Source organism: Papio anubis, chromosome 16 (genome assembly GCF_008728515.1).
Source record: "Papio anubis isolate 15944 chromosome 16, Panubis1.0, whole genome shotgun sequence".
Lineage (NCBI taxonomy): Eukaryota > Metazoa > Chordata > Mammalia > Primates > Cercopithecidae > Papio > Papio anubis.
In genome coordinates this window covers 8,410,783-8,423,597 of record NC_044991.1, presented here as the reverse complement: position 1 = coordinate 8,423,597, position 12,815 = coordinate 8,410,783, and the positions used below count along the sequence as shown (strand labels likewise).

At 53.4% G+C, this 12,815-nt stretch overlaps 1 protein-coding gene across 3 annotated transcripts; it reads left to right on the top strand.

Moving 5' to 3' along the window:
- Window positions 1–10: 10 nt before the first annotated feature.
- On the top strand, window positions 11–12,688 carry NAGA (alpha-N-acetylgalactosaminidase). 3 transcript variants are annotated; one of them, XM_031656240.1, is made up of 10 exons: window positions 11–108; window positions 492–583; window positions 2,292–2,427; window positions 2,925–3,096; window positions 3,568–3,745; window positions 4,054–4,148; window positions 4,955–5,116; window positions 7,656–7,853; window positions 9,944–10,087; window positions 10,598–12,683. In XM_031656240.1, the coding sequence occupies exons 2-10, from the start codon at window positions 568–570 to the stop codon at window positions 10,730–10,732; spliced, it is 1,236 nt and encodes a 411-aa protein (XP_031512100.1). In that variant the 5' UTR covers window positions 11–108; window positions 492–567; the 3' UTR covers window positions 10,733–12,683. The 3 variants fall into 3 exon arrangements, with proteins under 3 accessions (XP_031512100.1, XP_031512102.1, XP_031512101.1); XM_031656242.1 differs by lacking the exon at window positions 9,944–10,087; XM_031656241.1 differs by lacking the exon at window positions 492–583 and having other exon boundaries at window positions 25–108; window positions 10,598–12,688.
- Window positions 12,689–12,815: the final 127 nt, after the last annotated feature.

Here is a 12,815-nt window from a genome sequence, read left to right as displayed (position 1 = left end):
GCGCGGAGGGTTGCCTTCGTGAGGCCCCGCCCTCACTGGAACGCTTCAGGCTTATCAGGTTACCGGAATCGAGTCAGAAGGGGCCGCGGGTCTGAGCGCTTCGGTAAGGTAAGTGCGGCGGGAGGGGGCTCTGCGGTTTTGGGGGGCCCAGGGCGGGAACCCGGACCCGGCTGGGAGTCCGGAGCCAGGCCGCAGCCCTGCCCCTCCGCTCTTTCTGGGCGACCTTAAGACGATCGCTGCCTTTTTCTGAGCCCTGACCGGGCCGAAGGCGGCCCGTAGACGCTCAGGACTCCCAGCACTGCAGAGGGTGTAAGGTCTGACATCCAAGACACGTTGTTCAGTATTTCTGAAGGAAGAACTCAAGCTCCGAGAAGTGAGGCTGGGGATTGGGCGGGCAACTTGGGGACCGAGTGTAGGATTCACGTCCAAGGTTGAGGGCGGCCGAACTAGCCAGGCAGCCGTGACCGCAGTGCTTTTCTGACGTTTCTTAGCTTCCAGAGCCCAATACATACAGCTGATACACGCAGACCAGATCTGGTCAGGTTCTCGGAAGCTGAGTCCAGAGCAATGCTGTTGAAGACAGGTACCTACACCGGCTGGGGTGGCTTGGGAGGTAGGGGTGAGTGCTAGAGTGCTACAAGGAGGGCTTTGACTGGCGCTTCTTCCCTAATGTGGGTATGTGGGGAGACAGGTTCCCTCTCTTTTACTTAGAGCTGGGCAGGAAGGGAGGAGATGCTTCCCCATACAGGAATCATTTCTCCTTTAAAGGGGCCCTTCCTTTCTCACTTCCTCCCCCTCAAGTACAGAGGCCCTATCTGATGTGATATCAATGTGCAGAGAACCGCCTGTACAGTCTCTACAGTAACTCCATATTACAGATAAGGAAACTGAGGCCCGAGGAGGAAAGGGCTCACTTAGGTGAGCTGATTGGGTGCCCGTCCTGGCTGGCTTACTTCTTAAGCCTCTCTGAAGCCTCTTGAGGGTCTGTGGTAGAGAGCAAAGAGCCCTGGACTGGGGCTCAGGAGACCTGGAGTCTGGCTAATGGCCCCGACTTAAGGATTTTTCAACTTAACTGTGGTGTGAAAGCGACACACATTCAGTAGAAACCACAGTACCTATACAACCATTGTGTTTCAGTATTCAGTAAATTGCATGAAATATTCAACAATTTATTATAAAATAGGCTTTGTGTTAGATGATTTTGCTCAGCTGTAGGCTAATGTGCGTTGTCGCACCTTTTTTTTTTTTTTGAGATGGAGTCTCACTCTGTCACTCAGGCTGGAGTGGAATGGAGTGGCACAATCTCGGCTCACTGCAACCTCCACCTCCAAGGTTCAAGCAAGTCTCCTGCTCAGCCTCCTGAGTAGCTGGGACTACAGACACTCGCCACCTCACCCCGGTATTTTTTTTTGTAGTTTTAGTAGAGATGGGGTTTCACCATGTTGCCCAAGCTGGTCTTGAACTCCTGACTTAACGGTGATCCGCCCACCTTGGCCTCCCAAAGTGCTGGAATTACAGGCGTGAGCCACCGTGCCTGGCCTGTTGGCATTTTTAAGGTAGGCTAGGCTCAGCTATGATGTTTGGCAGGTTAGGTGTATTAAGTACATTTTTGACATAATATTTTCTTTATTATTTTGAGATGGGGTCTCGCTCTGTCACAGCCCAGGCTAGCATTCAGTGGCACGATCTCAGCTCACTGCAGCCTCCGCCTCTGGGGTTCAAGTGATCCTCTTGCCTCAGCCTCCCGGGGACAGCACACGCCACCACGCCTAAGTTTTTGAATTTTTAGTAGAGACAAGGTTTCACCATGTTGGCCTGACCTCAAGTGATCCACTCGCCTCGGCCTTCCAGAGTGTTGGGAATGCAGGTGTGAGCCACTGCACCTGGCTGATGTGATATTTTCAACTTACACTGGGTTTACGAGAACATAGTTCCATGGTAGGCCTAGGAGCATATGTACTGTTAAGTTCTGTATATGGGATGGGAGGAGCTGATGGGGATTATGGGAAGGACATAACTTCAGGTGTTAGTTTTGCTAATTCAAGCACTGCTGTGGTGACGGCCAGACCTCAAGCCACTGCCTGGCCCAGGCACCATCCTCCCACTTACTGCTTTGCAAGAGCCAGCCATTGCAGGAAGAGCCAATTCTACCCTAAACCCAGAAGTCTAGTTTCCCTTATATATAGGCAGGCAGCCTCTGTAGGGCTGAGCAACATACAGATGGGATGGGATGAGGGCTGGAGCTGTGGGGGCAACTGACAGTCACCATCCCCTCCTCCCTTGCCCCCTAGTGCTCTTGCTGGGGCATGTGGCCCAGGTGCTGATGCTGGACAATGGGCTCCTGCAGACACCACCCATGGGCTGGCTGGCCTGGGAACGCTTCCGCTGCAACATTAACTGTGATGAGGACCCAAAGAACTGCATCAGGTGAGTAAGGTCCACACCCACCTGATGAGCCTTGCCCAGGGCCCTGCAGAGTTGGGGGCAGGAAGTGGAGGGTCCAGTAGAAAAGAGGACAAGGTCAGAGTTCTTCATCCCAGAGACTGCAGCCAGAAGTCACTCGGACTGTCTGACACCTAGCCCCGTGACCTGCCTGGGGCCTCTGTAGGGACTGTCAGGCCCCAACCTGGTCACGAGGCAGAGACCTTACATGAACCCAACCCCTGAGATAACTGTTAGAAGGTCAGGCCAGGCCCTCGTACTTCCCCTGACCCAGTCCTGCCTTTTGGCCTGGGGCCAGCCACTCCTTTCAAGCCAGCTTATGGCTCATGGCACAATCCCTGGTGGTCATTTACAGTGATACCTGGCTTAGGGCTCAGCAAGGTCATGGTTTTTATAGCCCAGATTCAATCAGAGCTGAGGCAGGGTGTGGGTGAGGGCCGGGCTGGGTCCCTGAGCTACGCCATCCCTCTGCCCCTCACTAGTGAAAGGCTCTTCATGGAGATGGCTGACCGGATGGCACAGGATGGATGGCGGGACATGGGCTACACATACCTCAACATTGATGACTGCTGGATCGGTGGGCGCGATGCCAGTGGCCGCCTGATGCCAGATCCCAAGCGCTTCCCTCATGGCATTCCCTTCCTGGCTGATTATGTGAGCCTGACCCCTGCCCTGCCCTTGGCCTCAGGGGTAGACCACTCCTTTCACCCTACCTTGCTCAGGGCTCATTTACATGATTGAGATCTCACAGTCTAGCAGGGGGAAACAGACAAATGAACACCAACTTTGGGCCCACTGTGGTGAGAGCCAGAAAGGGCATCTCACGCAGTCTGGGATTCCAGGAAGGCTCCCTGGAGGAGGCAGTTCTTGAGCTGAGCCCAGAGAGATGGCATTGGAGGCAGAGAGGATGGCAGGAGCAAAAGCCTAGGGGCAAGAAACAGCCGCTGGGAAGTGTGTGTTGGGGAAGAGGTGGGCCATCGTGGGCAGAGGCCAGGCCAGCATGCTGGGATCACCTCCTTTGGTCAGTGGGAGTCACTGGAGGTTTAATGGAACCGGGTCAGATGTGCCTTGAGGAGGCTCTCTGAGGGTCCTGCTTGAGCCCACTGTGTCCTCAAACCCCCACAGGTTCACTCCCTGGGCCTGAAGTTGGGCATCTACGCCGACATGGGCAACTTCACCTGCATGGGTTACCCAGGCACCACACTGGACAAGGTGGTCCAGGATGCTCAGACCTTCGCCGAGTGGAAGGTAGATATGCTCAAGCTGGATGGCTGCTTCTCCACCGCCGAGGAGCGGGCCCAAGGTGAGTTACACAGCTGGCTGGAGCACACAGGCAGATGGGGAGGGTGGCCATGGAGACCCACCCAGCGCCCTCCTGGCTGAGCTTCCCAATTCCCCCCACCCAGCGGTTAGGGGGATTGTGGCTCCCAGGCTCCCTAAATATGAGTGGCAGCATAGCCCACCCCAGAAGCATCTGAGGCTCTGGGTATGTGGAAAGGCACCTACTCTTTGGAGCTTGTGTCTTCATATCTGTTGGGAAAAGGTCTGGGCTAAGGCCCCAGACTGCCTCCTGCCCCTCCTCAGGACTGAAACAGATTGGGCTTTCTCTAGGGTACCCCAAGATGGCTGCTGCCCTGAATGCCACAGGCCGCCCCATCGCCTTCTCCTGCAGCTGGCCAGCCTACGAAGGTGGCCTCCCGCCAAGGGTAAGCCATTCTGCGCCCTGCCTGATGGCGCTTCCCACACCCAGGCCTCCTTGCCTTCTGAGTGCCAGGCTTCAGGGATGGGGCCTTCCAGAGCCAGGGCTGCTCTCACCACAGGTGCCCATATGGTGATTTGTAGGTGTCTAGAGACCTGCGTAAGTACCCCAAAAGAGCGGATGGGCTCAGCCAGCCCAGAGAGGTGTGTGTGTTGGAGGGAGGGGCAGGCCTTAGAGAAGAGGCCCTTGTGAAGTGGGCTGAAGGAGTTGAGATCAGAGGCAGGAGAGCCATCTGTGCTGGCACACAGCGCCCAGGATCCCAGAAGGTGCCCATTAGACAAGGAGACCCAGAATGCTGGGGAGGTCAGGCAGGTGGGGCCGAGCCTTGGAGTGGCCTGTGGGCTCATGAGGGGTCCCTCAGCATGTCTGACACCAAAAAGGGTGGGCTCAGGCCTGTGGAGCTGAGAAGACAGCAGACAGCGGTTTCTCACGAGAGAACATGGGGGTGGGTGGGTGTCAGGGAGGGTTGTTTGTGGGTGCACCAGCCTGGGCCCACACCCTGGGCTTGACCCAAGCTGGCATGAGAGGGCAGGGTAGGCTCCTGGCACCAGCATGCACAGAGGGGAAACCCCAGTAGCCCCAGAGCAGGGCCACCCTCTGAGACCCTCCTCATCCTAAGCAAGCCGGTGGGTCCTGTTCTCTTCCCCCTTTCCCACTCTGTGTCTCCTACTGAGCCTCCCCAACTCCTGTGTGGGTCTCTGGGCTGCAGCATGTGATTCTGGTGCTGGACTCTGCCTTCCCCTTGACATCCAGGTGAACTACAGTCTGCTGGCGGACATCTGCAACCTCTGGCGTAACTATGCTGACATCCAGGACTCCTGGCAGAGCGTGCTCTTCATCCTGAATTGGTTTGTGAAGCATCAGGACATACTGCAGCCAGTGGCCGGCCCTGGGCACTGGAATGACCCCGACATGGTACCAGGATGGAGGGGGATGTCCCTAGGCCCACCATCTGTGACGACCCTGTTCCCCACTGCCCTGTGCTCTCTTCCTCCCTGGAGGCTCACTGCCGGGTTCTAGGTCAGCACTTCTGAAATTTGTCCCTGAACTAGTTGCTTTAGACTTGACCTAGAAGCTGGTTTCCAGGGCCCCATCCCCAACATTTTTTTTGTTGTTGTTTTGTTTTGAGACAGAGTTTCGCTGTCTCCTAGGCTGGAGTGCAGTGGCTGGATTTCGGCTCACTGCAAGCTCCACCTCCCAGGTTCACGCCATTCTCCTGCCTCAGCCTCTCGAGTAGCTGGGACTAGACACCCGCCACCATGTCCAGCTAATTTTTTGTATTTTTTAGTAGAGACGGGGTTTCACTCTGTTAGCCAGGATGGTCTCGATCTCCTGACCTCATGATCCGCCCACCTTGGCCTCCCAAAGTACTGGGATTACAGGCGTGAGCCACCGCGCCCGGCCCCATCCCCCACATTTTGCATCAGAATGTTTAGGGGAAGAACCTGGGAATGCCCACTGTTAACCATCTCCCCAGGCAATTCTGTTGTTTCTGAAAGCTCAAGAACTTGGGTCTGTAATGATCCTGGAATAAGATGTTATTGCTGTGCAGGTTGAAGATCACGACCTTGCTATTCCTAGTGCCTGGACTGCCCTTCCTCATCTGCCTCTGATCCTTTTGTCAATGCCCTGCCTCGTCCTCCACAGGCACGACTGGCCCTCACAGTCCTGCTTCTAGCCCTTCCGTTTTATCTCAGTCATTGCCCTGTGACATTTTGTTGTTGTTGCAATTTATAGCTTTATAATTATGTTAGTCAACAAGCACTTAATACCTGATTGATCCTATGATTATAAGAATTACAAGTGCTAAGCCAGGTGGAGGGAGCAATCTGGAGGAGCAGGAACTGGCCTGCTGTGGAGTCCCAGCTCTAGCTCTGCCAGTTTACCTTGGGCAAGTAACTTAATTTGTTCTGTGCCTCAGTTTTGTCAATTGGAAAATAAGAATAGTAGCTACCTTATAGGGTTGTTTTGAGCGTTAAAATAACTGAAATGCTTGGCACAGTGATGGGCACATACACAGTGCTTAAATTGTTGTCACTAAGCCTGTAACTTGTGTCCTGACTATGGACTGCTTGCCCTGGGGTCAGGAGTCCCCTTGGTCCATTCAGCTGTGGCTAGGGCAGGTGGGTGTGGCCAGTGGTAGGTGCAGGGACTTTGTCCAGTTCTGTTTCCTACCAGTCACCCTGGAACATTTATTGACTTTATCTAGTTTATAAGCTTTTTGACAACAGGAGCCCATTTGATCATCTGAACAAACCGCAATGTAGCCAGGGCATATTACCACCCCCATCATCCCCGCGGGGTTTTTGTTTTTTATTTATTTTTTGAGATGGAGTCTTGCTCTGTTGCCCAGGCTGGAGTGCAATGGTGCGATCTCTGCTCACTGCAACCTCCGCCTCCCAGCTTCAAGAGATTGTCCTGCCTCAGGCTCCCGAGTAGCTGGGACTACAGGCGCCTGCCACCATGCCCGGCTAATTTTTTGTGTGTGTGTGTATGTTTTTAGTAGAGACGGGGTTTCACCATGTTGGCCAGACTGGTCTCGAACTCCTGACCTCATGATCCACCCGCCTCAGCCTCCCAAAGTGCTGGGATTACAGGTGTGAGCCACCACACCCGGCCTATTTATTTATTTAGAGACAGAGTTGTGCTCTTGTTGCCCAGGCTGGAGTGCAATGGCATGATCTTATCTCGCCGCAACCTCTGCCTCCCAGGTTCAAGTGATTCTCCTGCCTCAGCCTCCCAAGTAGCTGGGATTACAGGCATGCACCACCACGCCTGGCTAATTTTGTATTTTTGGTAGAGACGGGGTTTCTCCATGTTGGTCAAGCTGGTCTCAAACTCTTGACCTCAGGTGATCTGCCCTCCTTGGCCTTCCAAAGTGCTGGGATTACAGGCGTGAGCCACCACACCTGGCCTTCTGTTTTTTGAGTCAGAGTCTCACTCTGTTGCCCAGGCTGGAGTGCAGTGGTGCAATCTCAGCTCACTGCAACCTCTGCCTTCTGGTTCAAGTGAATCTTGTGCTTGAACAAGTAGCTGGGATTACAGGTGTGCACCACCACGACTGGGTAATTTTTATATTTTCAGTAGAGACGAGGTTTTGCTATGTTGGCCAGGATGGTCTCTAACTTCTGGGCTCAAGTGATTCACCTGCCTCAGCCTCCCAAAGTGCTAGGATTACAAGCATGTGACACCTCACCTGGCCATCTGCCCACCTCCCTACCACCGACTCCATGTTCTTGATGGAAAATAAAAGCTGATGCTCAGATGGAAAGTAACTTAACTCCCCCAAGGCCACAGGGCTGGGGAATGGTGTTTGCTGAACCAGGCCTCCTCCACATGCAGCCATCTTTCCCTAATCCCTAATTGCTCTTCCTCGGCTACAAGTTTGGGGATGGTCCCTGTGTCTACCTCCTTGAGGAGATCAGAGCTGACTACTCCTCTTCTCTGCCCCCAGCTGCTCATTGGGAACTTCGGTCTCAGCTTAGAGCAATCCCGGGCCCAGATGGCCCTGTGGACGGTGCTGGCAGCCCCCCTCTTGATGTCCACAGACCTACGTACCATCTCCGCCCAGAACATGGACATTCTGCAGAATCCACTCATGATCAAAATCAACCAGGATCCCTTAGGCATCCAGGGACGCAGGATTCACAAGGTACTGGGGTGTGGAGGGAAGGAAGGGGAGGGCTGAGGAACTGGGCTCTCCTGAGAGAAAGGCTGCCAGCCTCCCTGGGGGCAACACCTGGGGAGGTACAGGAGTTGCCCAGTCCCCAACCAGGGCTCACCCTTCTGGTTGCTTATGATTGTTGAGGACTGTGCTAGGAGCTGCTCCAACTGTCCTCCTCTTGCTGGGTGAGAGCAGGGCTGAGCAGGACAGCTGAAGGGAGTTGGGGATGAGAGGCATCAGCCATGTAACTGCACACAGGAAGGGTGAGGCACAGGGCTTCTATACACCTGTGATGGCCTGCAGAGAACTTGGGCTTCCCTCCAGAGCAGGAGGAGCTGGTTTATTTTTGAGACAGGGTCTCACTCTGTGACCCAGGCTGGAGTGCAGTGGCACAATTGCGGCTCACTGCCATCTCCACCTCCCGGGTTCAAGCAATTCTTGTGCCTCAGCCTCCTGAGTAGCTGGTACTACAGGCGCCTGCCACCACGCCCAGCTAATTTTTGTATTTTTAGTAGAGACACCATGTCAGACTGGTCTCGAACTCCTGGCCTCAGGTGATCCACCTGTGTTAGCCTCCCAAAGTGCTGGGATTACAGGCATGAGCCACTGCACCCGGCCAGGAGAAGCTGTTACAGCCAAGGAATACAACGACTACTAGTGGCTGCTATTTATTGAGTACCTACTATGTGCTGGGAGTTTTAGATACCTTTTCTCAGCAAGGTAGGTATCTTGCCATTTTACAAATGAGAAAACTGAAACTTCAAGAGTCTGAGTAACTATATCTCAAGGCTACACAGTTGGTACAAACAAGACTGGACTTCAGTGTCACCTCAAAGCCTTCGCTTTTTTTTTTTTTTTTTTTTTTTTTTTTTTGAGATGGAGTCTCACTCTGTAGCCCAGGCTGGAGTACAGTGGCACCATCTCAGCTCACTGCAACCTCTGGCTCCCAGGTTCAAGCAATTCTCCTGCCTCAGCCTCCCAGGTAGCTGGGATTACAGGTGTGCACCACCAAGCCCGGCTAATTTTTTTTTTTTGTATTTTTTTCAGTAGAGACAGGGTTTCACCATGTTGGCCGGCTAGTCTCAAACTCCCGACCTCAGGTGATCCACTGGCCTTGGCCTCACAAAGTAATGGGATTACAGGAAGCGTGAGCCACTGTGCCCGGCCGCCTTTGCTCTTTACCAAATCCTGGACTCTGGTAAAAAGAAACCTACAGAGGCCGGGCGCGGTGGCTCAAGCCTGTAATCCCAGCACTTTGGGAGGCCGAGGCGGGCGGATCACGAGGTCAGGAGATCGAGACCATCCTGGCTAACATGGTGAAACCCCGTCTCTACTAAAAATACAAAAAACTAGCCGGGCGTGGTGGCGGGTGCCTGTAGTCCCAGCTACTCGGAGGCTGAGGCAGGAGAATGGCCTGAACCTGGGAGGCGGAGCTTGCAGTGAGCCGAGATCGCACCACTGCACTCCAGCCTGGGTGACACAGCGCAAGACTCCGTCTCAAAAAAAAAAAAAAAAAAAAAAAAGAAACCTACAGAACTACAGAAGGCACCCATAGAACTGGTGATGCCCAGAGGAAGTAACAATTCCCTGCTAGAGGGGCTGATGGTGGAGCTGGGCCTGGAGAACCTTCTGGAGGATGGCAGTTCACATCCAGCTCCACTCTCCACCCTCCTGGAACAGAGATCACTGTTCCCACTGGACAGAACCCTCTAGGCCAGCACTGGCAGCTGTTTGGGGCTGGCACTCACGTGCTGTACTGTCGTTGCTTCCCCGTTTCTGCGTTTATCCCTCCCATTGTCCTATGAGCTTCTGGGGCAGGGCCTCATGCAGCATTTGTCTCAGTGTGCTAGCATAGGGGTCAGGCTCAGAGTAGGTGTTGATGAGTATCTGCTGAGTCAGGGAAGGCAGGCAGGTAGGGTTAGATAAGCTGGGGTGCTAGAGGCCTGTGGCATCCTCCCTAAGCCTGTGTGATATGGAGCTGTGAATTGGGGGACCCAGAACTCAGGGAGGGCCAGGGAGGCAATGGTAGGTCCTGTCTAAGCAAGGGACCCCAGCCAGTAGCCATCTTCTGTGCCCAGGAAAAATCTCTTATCGAAGTGTACATGCGGCCTCTGTCCAACAAGGCCAGCGCCTTAGTCTTCTTCAGCTGCAGGACTGATATGCCTTATCACTACCACTCCTCCCTTGGCCAGCTGAACTTCACCGGGTCTGTGACATATGAGGTGAGCACCTGGCTGCCTGCAGCCATCCGCCTGGGCTTCAGATTTCTGTGGGAGGGTATTGTGGGGAGTGGTTGTTCACATATGGCCTCCCCTGAGCCGTGGGCTTAGGGCCTCTGGCAGGTGCCCATGGGGAGTTGCAGGCACTGAGAGCTGCAGCCACTGCCGTGCTCTGCACCAGTGTTTTCAACCTATGCAAACAGAATTACTGCATATAAATATGAATCCCATTAGCCTCTAGGGCTGTACTCCTCCCTCCCAAGGGTCAGCCCTTGCTGGCACATTCCTCACAGTTTTCCAGGGGCTGGGGCTTTCTCCACTGCCTGTGCTTGGGCATCTGTTGGATTTGCTGGAGGAGAAGTGATGGGGATTCAGGGCTCCCACTTCTGTAGGGCATACTGGAAGCCCGGCACAGACAGGCCAAAGTCCAGGAAGAAGGCTTCTACATCCTCTAGGGGGGTCTCTGTGCAGCCATTCTCATGGTGGCATTGGTGATGTCCCTCCCCACTGCAGGCCCAGGACGTCTACTCGGGTGACATCATCAGTGGCCTCCGAGTTGAAACCAACTTCACAGTGATCATCAACCCTTCGGGGGTAGTGATGTGGTACCTGTATCCCATCAAGAACCTGGAGATGTCCCAGCAGTGAGGAGCTGGGACATATGACAGGCTGTGATGGCACCACTGAGCCTAGACCATGGAGCCTTGGCATGCCCAGGGCAAGTGGGCAGGTTCTCTGCTCCCCAGGCCTGCTTGGTGACTGACCCCATCATACCCAAAGTGCAATCTCAGGGCCAGGTTCTATGCCCTGCCCAAGCGTAAACCTTCTTGGAAACTTTTGGGGCAATTTTCCTGTGGCCTTCCTGGCCTCTACTTTGTGTGCGCAGCCCCACAGATGTTGCTGAGCAACTCGCCAGCCTCCCAAGCCCCATGCCCATCAGGACTCTAGCCTCTGACCTTGCTGCTGACTCTGAAATCAGGATTTGGAATTTTTCAAATTAGGAGTAGAGAGATCTGACCTCTTGTCAGGAATGCCCATGAATCGTGTGATTGGCTTTTCTACCCATAGAGGGCCTTGCAGGCTGATACCACCTGGGAGTGAGGGTCACAAAGGAGACCTTGGCACCTTCAGGTCACCAATAAACCTGTTCTTTAATCAAGTAGTTGTAATATGGACCTGGGGTACCTTTAGTTAGGGACTCTGGTGGCACTACACGGGGTGCTGGATTCAAATCTCACCTCTATGGAAGATGTTTGGCATCTTCTGGCCCCTCCTTTTCCAAAGTGACCGGAAGATTGTACTTCCAAGAGATGCCAGACTTGCCTCACACCCAGGAGCTGCCCCTGCTGTGCCTGGTATGCTGGCAGTGGTGGTGGTGACCTCCTTTGCAGCCAGGTTGTCACAACACAATGAGGCCAAGTAGCAATGCTCCCAGGTCCTGCAGCTTGTGCTCTGCCCAGCAGTGCCCCTGGTCCAGCACTTCAGCCTGCTCTTCTCTCTGGTGGCTCCACCCCCACCCCTACTTCTTTCCCTTTATTATTTCTCTCCCAACCTGGCTGCAAAGGAGGTTCATATTCCCCAGATGTGTCCACAAACCTGTCCAGGAGTTGTGTCTTAAAATTGATTTCCTGTTCCTCTTCCTTAGGACAGGGGTGACAGTCAAAGCAAAGGAATGATGGGTTCTTGCCTATCTTGCTTTGGGCCTAATTTCCCAAGCCTTCCTCTTTTAGCCAAGGCTACAGGGCATTTGTCTTCCCTGGTGGCTCTCTCCCCTTTGGAGAGAGCAGGTGGCAGAGCAAGCTAGCTAGGTCCTCCTTGGGCTTTGAATGTGGGAGCACCCAGTGCCCCAGGCCTTGCACTGTCCTGCCCAAGGAGTATTTCCTGGGTGGATCTCCCATACTCCTCAGGGTTCTGAGGTCCTTGTATTTAGGGTATGGTGTAAAAACTTACATGTGCACATTTTGTTACATCACTTAAGATTACTGGAGCTTCACTGGTTAAATATAGGCTCACCAGAGAGAGTTCCTTTCCCCAGTTGATATCTTGAGGCTGTTGAGAAACTTAGGACAGAAGCCTACCTCATCCCAGGCCTCTGTCCTTGAAGGCCTGCCCCTCTGTGCATAGCTCTGGCTTTGGGTCTTGTTCATAGTGCCGTTCAAGCATAATGGAATAGTCTCAGGTGGGGACACCTCTTGCCAGCTCCAGGAAGGCTTTCCCACCAGTCTGGGATGTGGTGGGAAATGAGTTGAGACCAGGGACTTGGGAGTTGGGTCAGAGTTGAGCCTGGACTTAACCAATTAATTCCCTTGCCTTTCAGCCCAAGAGAGCTACATGTCTTTACTTGCTGTGTAAGTTATCCTTTTGTCCTGGGGGTGCCTGATTGATCCTGTCTCTTCACCCTTCATTCTTTCAACAAACATGCCATCTATCTCCCAGGACATTTATTCCCTTCTATTCAAGGCCAGTTAGGAATGCAATTATTTTTTCTCAGTTCAATACAGACTTGTTTGGACCCAAGGTACCCTTTCTGTTTTTAAAAACTTTTTATCATGAAAACTTTCAAATACAAAAATAAAATGGTAGAGTGAACCTCCATGTATCCAGCATCCAGCTCCAATAACCATCAACTTGTACCATTATTTCATCTCTCTTCCTACACATGCTCTTCTGATGTGTGAGCTAGAGTATCTGAAAGGAAATTTCAGAAAACCCTAAAAACCACTATGTCTCT

Bases quoted from the DNA above. Each gene is read 5' to 3' on its own strand.
- NAGA (XM_031656240.1), top strand. The intron at 4,149-4,954 runs GTAAGCCATTCT...CTTGACATCCAG, and splicing joins AAGGTGGCCTCCCGCCAAGG to GTGAACTACAGTCTGCTGGC. The intron at 7,854-9,943 runs GTACTGGGGTGT...TTCTGTGCCCAG, and splicing joins AGGGACGCAGGATTCACAAG to GAAAAATCTCTTATCGAAGT.